This window comes from Protopterus annectens, chromosome 1.part2 (genome assembly GCF_019279795.1).
Source record: "Protopterus annectens isolate FY-2018-M chromosome 1.part2, PAN1.0, whole genome shotgun sequence".
NCBI classification, from domain to species: domain Eukaryota; kingdom Metazoa; phylum Chordata; order Ceratodontiformes; family Protopteridae; genus Protopterus; species Protopterus annectens.
The window spans coordinates 957,269,116-957,282,532 of NC_056727.1; the positions used below are offsets into that span (position 1 = coordinate 957,269,116).

The window sequence follows — 13,417 nt, forward strand, 5'->3', positions numbered from 1 at the left end:
TGATGAACAGTAACATAGGATAACACAGATGCTAAGTTAAGTACATAACTCTTTAGCTGATGTTATCCATGTCACTATTCCTCACTTCAGGGTCAGAGTCCCCAACTACCATACAATCCTGAGTGGTGTTATGGAAGTACATACTGAAGAACTGCGGAGCCAAAGGAAGCCCTGTTCCTGGAAACTAGGCTGAGTTTGTAATGAAGGTGTGAGGAGTAGACTAGGTGGCTGCAGCACAAATTTCATCTAAGGAATGTCGGGCTAAATAAGCAGCTGAAGTATCCACAGATCTAGTGGAATGAGCTCTGACAGGTCCTGGTAAGGACAACCCCTTAGAAGTATAAACCTTAGAAATACATTGGGATATCCAATGAGATTTTGCAATCTTGGACACCTCCTGACCCAGTCTGTTAACAGAGAAGGCCACCAACAGTTGGTCAGATTTGCAAAAGCTTTGTCCTGTCTAAATAAACTTGTAACTGTCTATGTACATCAAGTGTGTACAGCATACACTCCCCTTTACTGGAATGGTTGGGAAAGAGAACAGGCAACTGAATGGTTTCATTCCAATTTGCTTCAGCGGCTACCTTGGGCATGAAAGAGGGATTAATCCGGACAGCCATTCTGTGTCTATGAAAAATCATGTAAGGAGGCTTGATGGAGAGAGCCCGCAATTCAGAAACTTGTCTTGCTGATGTTATACCCACCAACAAGGTGGTCTTCTAAGACAAAAACTTAATGTCGCAAGTGGCAGCAGGCTCAGAAGGACACTGTATAAGAGATGGCAGCACAAAGGAAAGGTCCCAAGGAGGATAAGGATCTTTGAAAGGAGGGGAGGCTAGGAGGGTACAAAAACTACAAACTTAGTACTCTAAAGAGACGATAAGTAGATTTAAAGCTAGAAAGACATAAATGAAATTTGAAAATAATTACTTTTCCCACAGAAACACTCGAAGTAGGAATAGTGTCAGCAGCTGTGAGAGGCAAAGGAGATCTGGGGGGGGGGGGGATTAGAGGACAGCAAATGAGATTGTGGGAGTGGGAGGAGCGTGAGCCTAGGATCCGTCTGAAAAGTTGCTGGCTCGGATCTGATGCTGGATCATACAACCCAGAAGTGAGGAATACTGACACGGGTAACATCAGATCAATCTTCAGAAATCCACTCATTTTTGTTTTATTTTCCTTTCTAGGTTCCTCTAATACTTCCTCACTATTACAAATCAAGTTCCAGTCTCCACCAATAAGTAATATTCCCTACCAAAGGCTGATTTATCCTTAAATTTTCGAAAGCTCCATAATAGAAGTTTTTGGTGGAATATAAATACACACCAGTGTAATTCTCCTCCCTTGCCAGTAGGTCGTTACTACCCCAAATCTACCATTATTTTCTTTCCCCTCTTCTATCACTATTGAGCCCCTCTAGCAATCTGTATTATTACTCCCCTTTTCCTCTGTCGATGATCCTTAGTACATTTTATCGATATCAGTAACTATTGTGGTTACAAAATATGTGTAACTATTCAGTTTCATTATGAGGTGGATGTCTCCAACACCGCCCTCAATATATGGACAATGTCTCTATTTCCATGCCATTGCCAAACTTTGGAATGCGCTCCCCCTTACTATTACTCAATTAGACCTATAAAAACATTTAAATTTGCACTAACAGAACACTATCTCAATAATCTTGTCTGTTCTTGTATTCTTATATTCTATACCTCTATAATATGCATTTGTCTTGTACATCTACTTTAATTTGTATTATGTAAAAACTTTTTTGACTTTCAAAGTTACGCTGATGTTATGTAAACATTTCTGTGATTGTATGGAGCTTTTCTCCCTGGGCCTCCACTGAAAATGGGTCATTAGGCCCAGTGGTCAACACATGTCAATAAAGAGACTTAAAATTAAAAGAGGTTATCTTTTAGTTTGCCATTTTTTCTCTTACAAGAAAAATGTAAAGCAACAGAAAAAATATTTTCCATAGACAATGTGATGTACACATGAAAACTATCCTACGGAAATGCCATGTTCACAAATAGATGGATAATTCAATAACGTATGCAACTATATGGCTCTGTGCTATGCAGAGATGGAGCCCTGGGGGGTGCATTTCAGTTGACCACTGCTGTATCAGCAGCTCAGGTGTTGCAGAAGCTGGTCAGAAAGAGGTGGAAAAACAGTCACATGCCAGTTCATCCATCCAGTGGATGAGGCTGGTTCTGTCCTGCCATAGCAGTACCCTCTGGGGGGAGGCCTGGTAGTCCATATGCACAGGGACTTGAACGTGTGAGTTTGGCCAAGACAGTATGCATTTCAAACAAGCACTGCGGGTATTTTTAAGCAAACATCCACACAACAGCTCAGTGTAGTGGACAGTGCAATGTCCTTTCCAAGACAACACAAAGAAAACTGTAGCAGCATCAAAAACCCTACAAGATTCCTAAAAGATTATGTCAGAGTTCTCCAGATCTCTTTCTCCTCTCCTAGTATCTTCAGGCATCGGGGCTGGAAGGAGATCTAATGGATCAATAGGGAAAATACAGCTAGATGGCTGCCGGGGGCATCAAGAGACAAAATATACAACATACTGCATACAATTAAACTAGGAGTAACTATAGAGAAGGATGTGGATGCACACCTTACATATGGGTTAGCAGCTCATTGCCCAGATAAGAGAATGTGGCAAGCCATGCCATGTAGTTTTACCTGTTGCCAAAATGTCTTTCCTGTCTTCATCAGTGCAAGCAAATGCTATCAAAATATCTATTGCAAGTCCAAGAAATATAATAAATGAAGAAAATACCATTGATAAAAAAAATAATGTAATTTTCAAGGTCACAACATATAACCACAAACTTATCAAAGGTACTTATAGCCCCCCCCCCCCTTGCATACTATGCAAAGCTGCACAAGTGGTCTTGCATAGTACAAAAAGGGTCTGCAGTTTCCAAAACCTTAAGAGCTACAACACAACAGTTAGCAACTGAGCAATGTATCCGCTGCTCTGCTTTTCAAAGCTGCATGCAAATACAGCATTCCATGGCTGAGGCCTGTGTAAATTAGGCAGCTGTATTTTACAGACAAGTTCATCAGCTTGGAACTTGCTTAGTATGGTGAGTCATACACATCCATGTTACTCAAGGTTCAAGCTGAGGAGAATGTACAACATGATCAGTGCCAAAGACAGACTCCAAGATGGGCAAAGGGAATACTGCATAGTAACAAGCATCATGGCAGCTCCATGTTACTATGTTTTGCACTCTGAGAAATGATCTAGTTAAGTAGTCCTGTGCAGTGCGTGAGAATGCTATGGATATGTCTGCAGGTGTGTGTTTGTGAATGCCTTGACCACTGCCTGGCATGACCTGTGGATGTTATTGAAGGGAAAAATTATGGCTGCATAACCTGGCATTAGATGTGCTTTTGTGTGTGCGCACACACATACATATACATACCTGAGCAATGTGGCTGTGCAGGTTGGTAGGATATGTACCTTAGCAGTTATTTAAACTGCTGGAGTGAACAATTTTAAATATGTAAATTGCTTCTTATGGTGATTTGCTGGAGTGTTGTAAATTCTGAAATCTGTTACTGCTAAGTAGCACAACCTAGCTTATCTGAGGAGCTGGTAACTATGAAGATCTCCCTCTCTCAGACCTAGAATCTCCTAGATAATTACCATGAGAAACATCAGTGGACATGCAAGCACTAATAAAATATTTGCCAAGTAAAAGAATGATGTTTTCTGCCAGCACTGCATGCACCTATATCCACACAAGATGCACATGGAAAGTAGTGATGTCACTGTACCTGTTGGACTGCCAAAGTTTGAATGACTGGAGGTTGTGTGTTCCGTACAGCTGTGGCATACTTAAATGGAGCAGCAGCCCGGGATACTTGGGTAGGTACAGGTGGACGAGGACCTATATTTTGTGCTCCTGCAGAACCTTAAGTTACAAAGAAAACAAAATCATGTGAACTGGATATAATTAAGGTTAATTAGCTAATAAGTTATTGGGTAGGTCTTCTACAATATCAATACTATATTATGGAGATTATCACTGTAAAGCAGTTTAAAACACAATTATACTAATCCGTGAGCCTATGTCTTTCACAGTAATAAAAGAGGAATCTCACAGAAGTCAGAATAATGCCCAATGAACTCATTCCATTTTTCTCCAGGAATAAACAGCTACCTTATCTGTATAACAGTGACCAATTTACCTCAGATGCTTCAATACTTAACTGAGATGCTTCACAAGGGCTTCTCCTTTTCCTACATCAAAATTCAAGCCTCAGCTATTTCAGCTCATTACAACACAGAACCACCCCTCTTCTCTAATCCACTGCTCAAGCAGTTCCTCAGAGGAGCCAAAAACTTAAGACCACCCAGGAGAGCCCCAACTCCAGTGTGGGACCTTAACTTTGTATTGGAAAAACTCACTCTTCCTCCTTTTGAGCCAGCTGCAAATGCAGAGTTAAAATTCCTTTCTTGGAAAACAGCCTTCATTTTAGCAATTACTTCAGCAAGAATGGTATCTGAACTACAGGCCCTTATGGCAGTGGAGCCTTTCATCATCTTTCATGCGGACAGGGTGTCCCTCAGGACCAATCCCTCCTTCATGCCCAAGGTGGTATCCAGTGTGTCTCTTAACCAGTCCATTCATTTAACAACCTTTTTTTTCTAATCCACAGAACAAAGGGGAACGGATACTGCACTCCTTAGATGTGCACAGACAACTTTAGATTTTACTTGGACAGGACTAAATCTCAAAGGAAATCTGAACAACTGATGGTGGCTTTTGCTACAGGGGCAGAGGGGAAAGCCATTTCAAAGCAAACCATTTCTAAATGGATAAGCCATTTAATTCATTTCTGCTATAAGCACCATGGAAAACCTATCCCACAGGGGGATAAGACCACATTCTACCAGGACTGCATCTACCTCTACAGTCTTTCTCAGAGGTGTACCTACCAGGGACATCCTAAAAGCGCTACCTGGAGTTCTGTACATACTTTCACCAAGCCTTACCATTTACCAATTTTTTTAAATCCAGAGCTGGCTTTGCCATTGCAGTCTTGCAGTGCCTTGTAGCTGGTCCTAATGCTATCTAAATTCCTCCTCCCATCCTTAGCTTTGGGAATATACCCAAATGTGATGACTGCAATACTGAAACACATAGAACATAGTACAGTTGTGTACACTTACCATAAATGTAGATGTTCGAGTGTATTCACTGTTGCAGTCCTGGTTACCCTCCCTCCAGCCCCCTGACTTCTTTTGGCTATACCTCTACTCTCCTTTATTATGCTTAAAAGCTTTTTGGTGTATTTGCTTTTTTGTTGGAGGTGTAACCTTGTATATTTATAATGAAATGCTTCCCATTGGGGGGGGGGGGGGGCACCTGACCTCTGGGGCAAGAAAAACTGATGTAATAGCGCTGGCTGCATGTTTTGTACCACTGACTACCTGACGTCACAGAAGATGAGACAGCAACCGAGGCAGGACCCAAGACTTTGATAGTCGGGCCGACTGAGGGCTACTGCAAGCAGATAGCCCTAATGTGAAGACTACAACAGTGAATACACTCTAACATCTACATTTATGGTAAGTGTACACAACTGTACTTTCTAAGCTTTCCCTCTATGGCAAAAACTCTCAACGACTCCCTCTTCCCCCCTCTGCCCTCTTTTCACTCACCAAAAGCTAGGAGGAAGACTCTCCCTCTGCAAAGAAAACTGGCTTTCTGTAACAAAGGACCAATGGGTCTTAAAGATAATTTTTTAGGGGTACAAATTCTCTTTCAGCGAACTCTCAATTCCAAGAGGGTACCCAGAGTTGCCTCCAAATCAGTGGGCAGAGGCATTCAAACAAGTCCAAACTCTCCTATCTCAAGGGGCAGTAGAACCTGCCCCCTCAGATCAAACAGGCAAAGGCTTTTATTCCAGACCATTCCTTGTTCCCAGAAAAGTCTGAACACCTCCCTGGTGGTCCCCAAATTCAAAATGTTAACTTTGCCGCAGCTGCTACCTATGCTGACAAAAAATGCTTGATCAGTGACCCTAGACCTAAAAGATGCCTACCTCCACATCCCCATAAGGGAATCCTGCAGGAAATTCCTGCTCTTCAGAGCAAGCTCACAACACTTTCAGTTCTCTGCACTACCCTTTGGCTTATCTACTGCCCCAGGATATTCACCAAATGCTTAGCCCTGGCCATAGCATTTTGCAGACAGAGAAATATACAGATTTACCCTTATCTGGACGACTGCCTCATTCAGGCAGAGTGCAAAGAAAAGCTGCTCCAGGACCTCCACTTTGTCAAAACACTCCTTAACCTCCTTAGGGTTCACCATTGAGAAGAAATCAAAGCAACCCCCCCCCCCCCCCCCGGGAAGATCATTTTCTTGGGAGCATTGGCTGGACACAGCATCCCAAATGGCATTCCTATCCCCAGAAAAGCGGAGATTTTTGCCTCTCTACTTTACCCAGCTTGCTTCCAGAAGTCCCATCACTGTAAGGAAGTTCCTGCAAGCTTTGGGGTACATAGCATCTTGCATCCTTCTAATGCCTCTGGCCAGGCTTCACATGAAAAAACTTCAGTGGCATCTAAAGAACCTTTGGTGTCGGCACTATTAGCCTCTAGAGACCTCTCTCCCTCTGATCCCCTGTATAAGGGCAGAGTTTCTCTGGTGGGCAGGGCCTGTGCCAAGAACAAGGGTCTTCTCTTCATCCTCTGACCAACTGGGCAGAGCATCACCACCACTGACGCCTCAGACATTGCTTGGGATGCTCACCTATCAGGCAGGTGGACACAAGGTCTTTGTGATGCCCAGCACCTTCCCTTGTACATCAACCATAAGGAAAAGATGGCAAAAGGCTCCAACATCCTTCAAACACCATTTCAGGCCAAGGGTTCTCCTCATCAAAACAGACAACACCACAGTAATGTGGTACATCAATAAACAGGGAGGGACCCAATCTTATCCTTTGTGCAGGTTAGCCATGAACCTCTGGCTGACAGCCTCCTCCATGGAATTATATCTAATAGTCCAATACCTACCAGGGATCAACAACACCCTGGCAGACCACTTAAGCAGAAACTTACTGGACCCCCATGAATGGCAGCTTCACAGAAAATCTTTTTGCAAGTCACTCAGGAGTGGAGAACTCTGGAGGTGGATCTCTTTTGCTTCATACCTCAACCACCAGCGGAAATAAATTCTGTACTAGGGAGTATCACCACCTAGTGTGGAAGGTGGATGCCTTGAACTTCCCCTGGAACTCACTCTTGTATGCATTCCCTCCTCTGTCTTATTCCCAAGGTACTGATCAAGATAAGGGAGGAGAAACCAACGGCCATCCTTACTGCTCCAGATTGGCCCAGACAGCATTGGCACCCTTTACTGTGCAGCCTGACTTTACAGCCTCCCAGGCAACTTCTCCTGATCTCAGACGTCTTGACTCAGGTAGGGGGGAAATGCTGCATCCAGACTTGCAGACTCTCAAACTGCCAGCATGGCTAATACTCTAAAGGCAAACAAGAAACCCCCTTGTAAAGCAAACGGGTCCTAGACATTATCACAGAGGCCAGAAAGCCCAGCACCAGAAAATCTTACGCAGGGAAATGGAAAAGATTCTGCTCCTGGAGCCAGTCCAGAGGGGGCAGTTCCTCACAACCTTCCAGCCCTCTTATCCTGGACTACCTAGCAGAGTTGCTCAATAGTGGCCTCTCCTTTTTTGTTAAAATCCATGCCTTAGCCATTTCAGCTCATTTTGATACAGATCAGCCCCTGTTCTCACATCCTTTGATTTAAACAATTCCTCAGAGGGGCTTCTAATATCAGACCTCCCAGAAGGCCACACATGCCAGCCTGAGACCTGAAATATGTTTTGGAAAAACTAACCTTACCACCTTTCGAACCTGCTGCTTAAGCAGAACTGAGATACCTCTCCTGGGAGACTGCTTTACCTCAGCCAGAAGGGTTTCAGAACTTCAGGCACTGATGGCCATTGAGCCCTTTATCATTTTCCATGCAGACAGGGTCTCCCTGAGGACCATCTCCTCCTCCTTTATGCCTAAGGTGGTATCTAACGTGACTCAACCAGGCCATACATGTACCCACCTTCTTTCCTAACCATCAAAACAAGGAGGAAAGAATTTTGCACTCACTAGATGTGCACAGACCGCTCAGATACTACCTGGACAGTAGTACTAAACCCTGCAGGAAAACAGACCAACTTCTTGTCAGCTTTGCCCCAGTGGCAGAGGGGAATCCCATTTCCAAGCAAACCATCTCCAAATGGATATTGCACTGTATCCATTTCTGCTACAGATTACATGGAAAACCACCCCCTAAGTCTATTCATACCCATTCCACTAGGGCAGCCTGCACTTCCACAGCATTCCTCAGGAGTTCCCCCTAAGGACTTCTTGGAAGGTGCCACCTCGGCTTCTATCTATACCTTTACAAAGCATTGCCACGTACCTCTTTTCTCTAAGGCTTGGGCAGGGTTTGCCTCTGCAATTCTGCAGGGCATGCTGACTCATGCTTAGGTCTCTTACTAATCCTGGCACCCCTCCCCACAGCTTTGGGTATCCTCCCAGAGGTGATGCCTGCAACAGTGAATACACTCTAACATCTACATTTATGGTAAGTGTACACAACTGTACTTGTTGGTGAGTATTTAACAAGTATAAACAAGAGGCAGAATCAGCAAGTCCAACAGACTGTTTAATGGTTAGTGCTTCATCTCCAACTAAGCAAACTTCATCAAATCCTAATGAAGTTTGCTTATTAGTAGCAAAAGAAAGTGCTAACCATTAAACAGTCTGTCTGGACTTGCTGATTCTCTCTCTTTTGTTTTTTTTACAAGTTTTTCTAGTTGAGTATTTAACACGTGATCAGTAACGCTGCTAGTTTCCCAGTGCATTTACTTGCTGATTTTTTCTCCTGTTTTGGTTTTTCACACTTTCTATGTCTCATTGACTGGAAATGTGAGCCTTTGCACTGAAAAACATCAGCTATTGCTTTACAGGTTTAAGGGGTTTGCACAAAACCTGTTTCATATTTAGCATGCAGTAAACTTGTAGGTCTTCCCTTTTATATCTGGTCTTTTTTGTACTTGTTTTCAAAAGACATCATGAGTTTACTTACAATAAAAAAAAAAAAAAAAAAAAAAAAAAATATTAGTATTACTTTCATGCAGTCGGCATATATGCTTTTCAACATTTTTCATTCACCCAAACATTATATATATTGTTCACTTTCCTTCCTTTAAATTTCACTCCTTTGTTCCCGCAAACTCCATTTATTTCTATGTAATTTGTTTCTTCCCTTTTCTGAATTTCCCAACTCTAGTTCATACATCTCCTTTATAATATTCAGTACTTCAGTTAACGTTGAGCACTTCCAAGATGGCAGTACACAGATCAGCAGGGTGATTAAGGTTCTCCCCGTGTGAAAATTGAGAAGAAAGCCAGTAAAGGCTGTACATATGGGTAAAATTGAGTAGTAACTACACTGCCTGGAAGCCCACAAAGAAAAAAATGTGGAGGAAGTAAGAGAAAGTCGACCTGAAAAGAAGAAAACTTTCTGGATGTGAAGAGTCTTAAAGTTGTTCAGTGAAAAGCTTTTCAAGTTAAAGCTTTGCTGCAAGAGATTTTCCAAGAACCCGGAGGAAAAAATAAATTAGGTCTACTCAGATGTTCCTGAAATAAAATTAAACATGGAAGGACTATATTAAGTCAAGCATCAAAAGGTGGAAGTAATAGAAGAAGCTTTAACTAGCTGTTTTGATGAACTGAAAAATCTGCAAAAATCAGAGGTTAAAATGAAAAGCTGGCTGAGCATGAGGTTTCTCAAGAAGAGCTGTTTCACCTACTAGCAGAGTTAGAAGATAAAGCATACAAGAGAACCTAAGGTTTTCTGCGGTACTAAAGAAACCGGAACAGCCTGTATTTATCTTTTGAAAGTACAAATAAGTAACTGGACTGGTGTTCACAGCAGGATTTAACTTAGAGGGCACATTGTGTATGCTCCAAATATTGCCATGAGAAAACAGATAAGGCTTCTCTTAGTAAGGCTGCAGTCATACTATCAGAAAGAGATGCATCTGAGAAAATATGGTAAAGGGAGGAGTATTAAAGTTTGGGATACCAGTACTTTTGTGGAAAATTATACTTCTCTTTTGCCTGATGTACAATGAATAAAGTGTACCCTAGCTATCTGGCAATGTTGAGGCTGGTATGAGATTCAAATTGCAGCATACTGCTTTCTTCATAATATTTTTTTTTTATTTATTCTAGGTTTTTGGATGGAGAAATGTGTACAGTTGAAATAAAATGTTGGCCAACAAAAGGGTGAGACATGAAGCAGGATGGGGTTCAGTATTTCATACTTCTGACTATAGCAAAACCCCATGTAGAAACTGCCAGCTTAACCTTTTCCATTGTTCCAAAGGAATATGCTTGAGTGATTCACAAAAGAGCACAGGTGAAGACTACAAGACACAGAACTACCGGACCAAAGACTAGCAACATTGGCCGATAAGTGAATATGCATAAACTTTATAACAAAAGGAAGAAACTGTTGCAGAAAAAAAGGAAAAACTCCCTTACCAGCCTCAGTAAGAAGCTGAGATCCCTCATAAAATCCCCCAAAGCTAGTTACGAAAATAAAATAATTGTCAAAGATTCCAAAGACAGCCACAAGGCATTCTGTAGCTATGTCAAGAATCTAAATGGCAATGCTCAGATCTGCTCTGAGCTACAACAGAATGACATTAAATATACTGATCCCAATGATATTGCCAATATCTCGGCAGATCGATTCAGTGCAAACTTCACCCCCCTCTCACCCCCTAAAGGGCCCATCTCAATACCAAAAGATTGCCAAATTCCGGTAATAATGGCCACACATGTAAAAAAACGCACTCTCCAAAGCTAAGGATACAGCATCCATAGGACTAGACTACATCCCAGGCTGTGTACTACATGAACTACAAAATGAACTGGCACCTCACCTAAGTGTCATGTTTAAACATAGCCTCGCCTCAGGCTTTGCACCCACTGAGTGGCGCACAGCTGCAGTTATCCCACTCCACAAGAGGGGACCCACCTTGGATCCCGGGAACTACCGTCTCCTCAGTCTGATGAGCCTGATCTGCAAGGCCATGGAATGTATTAACATGGAACTTATAAATAAAGACATTGGCAACCCTCAAACACTGGACCCCACGCAGTCTGGGTTCGTGAAGGGCCGATCTTGTCTCCTAAACCCGATTGACTTCTTCGAATCAGTCTCCAGATCCATGGACAAGGGTAAGGTGGCCCACACAGCCTATCTAGACCTAGACAAGGCCTTCGACACCATCCTCCACTCTGGAATCACAGATAAACTTACTAAACTGGGCATTAATCCCTACGTCACTCGATGGGTTGCCAACTGGCTTACTGACAGAACCCACACTGTAAAAGTAGCAGATTCCAAATCCAGCTCCGGACAAGTGGAGTATCTCACGGTTCAGTCCTGGGACCGCTCTTGTTTGGCATCTACTTCTCTGAAGTACAGGCCAACACTAAGCGACTCGGGTTAACAAAGTTCGCAGATGACTGCAAACTGGGAGCCATTATTGAATCCCCAAATGATGTGGATATTCTACATAAGGGCCTTAAAGAAACAGATGCTTGGTGCCAGAGCCATGGGCTGAAGCTCAATGCCAAAAAATGTATAGTTATCCCCTTTGGGAAAAAACATGTACCCATGAATTACCACATAGGTGGCAGTACACTAAACACCAAAAGTATGATAAGAGACTTAGGGACACAGGTGGACAGTGGTCTCACCTTCGATAACCACATTGCCACAACAGACAGGAAATCCTATGTGGCACACCTCATCACTAAGGGCTTTTCATCCAGAAAAAAGGAGGTCATTGTCCCACTGTACTCATTCCTCATTAGACCAATTATAGAATACAACGCCCCGCTTGGTATGTACCTCTCAAGACATCTGCTACAACTGGGAAGGCCACAGAAATACCTCACTAAAAGAATCACAGACCTAAAGCAGATGCCCTATGCTGACAGTCTAAAAAAAAAAAAAAAACTCCACCTATACTCTTGTCACATATCGTCTACTCAGAGGCGATCTCTGCTCAATATACAAGGCCATGTCAAACCCAGAACTGTTGGACATGCTACACTTAAAGAAATCCCAATCCCCCTCAAAGACCCACGCTCCAGGGATCTAAACCTTGTCATCACAATGAACAAAACATGCTGGAGGGATAGGTTCCTGACCCAGAGACTCCCCAATCTCCGGAATAGACTGCCCATACATGTCAAGCAGCACGCCTCTTTGGCCCTCTTCAAAAGGAACCTTGATTGGATGGGAGATGGGAAATTCACCCTGGGGATCACGTCAGTCGCCCTGCTAGACAGGGGTCCAGGGAAGTAAATACTGTTGGAAGAAATAGCCAGGGAATTGTTATGGCTAGGCTTGTACAGGCCCTAGGGCCAATAGCCTAGTACCTACCTATGAACCTATGGAAGAGAAAAGAAGAAACATGGACGAATTCTCATGAGTACTTTGTTTTGGCTAATAGCAATAGAAAACAATTCATTTGTTTATTCCTCAGTCTGACTATTGGCCCAAAGCCCCTTTTTAGCCATAACTTTGGCTAGTGGCAGTTACAGATGTTTTAAAGTTCATTCTTACACAAATAATTGACTTGAATGGCATTAATACTCCACCATGTCAATAACTTGTTGAAAACCAAGAAAGGAACTTTCCAAGCACTGTTGAAATCCAATTTATTCAGCGCTTTTGTCAGCATCAGTCAGCCGACTTCATCAGAATAACAATACATTGTGCTTGAAGCCATTTTATATACAAATAACATGTCAAATGACAATCCAATTATAAGCTAAGCAAATCATGAACTGCACCTAAAACATTGCACCATCAATTATATAAATTCTTTTTAAAAACATCATTATCTCCCTAATACTAAATAAAATTAAAAATAAATACATTACAATACATATCAAAAAAATATATATATCAAAAAAATGTGTAGCAGCAAACCTCCTGTAAACTTAAGTTAATCAACAATGGTAACAACCCCCCCCCCTTTTCTCTCTCTTTTGGTGTGTACTTAATTCTGGTAGGCTTTTAATTTCAAAAAATGCTAAGACTCAATGTATCATTGAGTCCAGGAGACTTGTTGGCATTAGCTTATAATTGGATGTTTTTTCTATATAAAATGGCTTCAAGCACAATGTATTGTTATTCTGATGAAGTCAGCTGACTAATGCTGACGAAAGCGCTAAATAAATTGGATTTCAACAGTGCTTGGAAAGTTCCTTTCTTGGTTTTCAACAAGTTATTGTCCTTTGGTTTTTGGTTTT

The 13,417-nt window shown here is 42.3% G+C and overlaps 1 protein-coding gene across 2 annotated transcripts in view; it reads right to left on the minus strand.

Moving 5' to 3' along the window:
- LOC122792187 (polyadenylate-binding protein 4-like) overlaps positions 1-13,417 on the minus strand; it is a 1,135,653-nt gene that overhangs the window by 232,396 nt on the left and 889,840 nt on the right. For both annotated transcript variants that reach the window (XM_044059911.1, XM_044059912.1), the window contains exon 11: positions 3,814-3,950. In XM_044059911.1, coding sequence (XP_043915846.1) covers positions 3,814-3,950 — 137 coding nt within the window. The remainder of the gene's footprint in view (positions 1-3,813; positions 3,951-13,417) is intronic.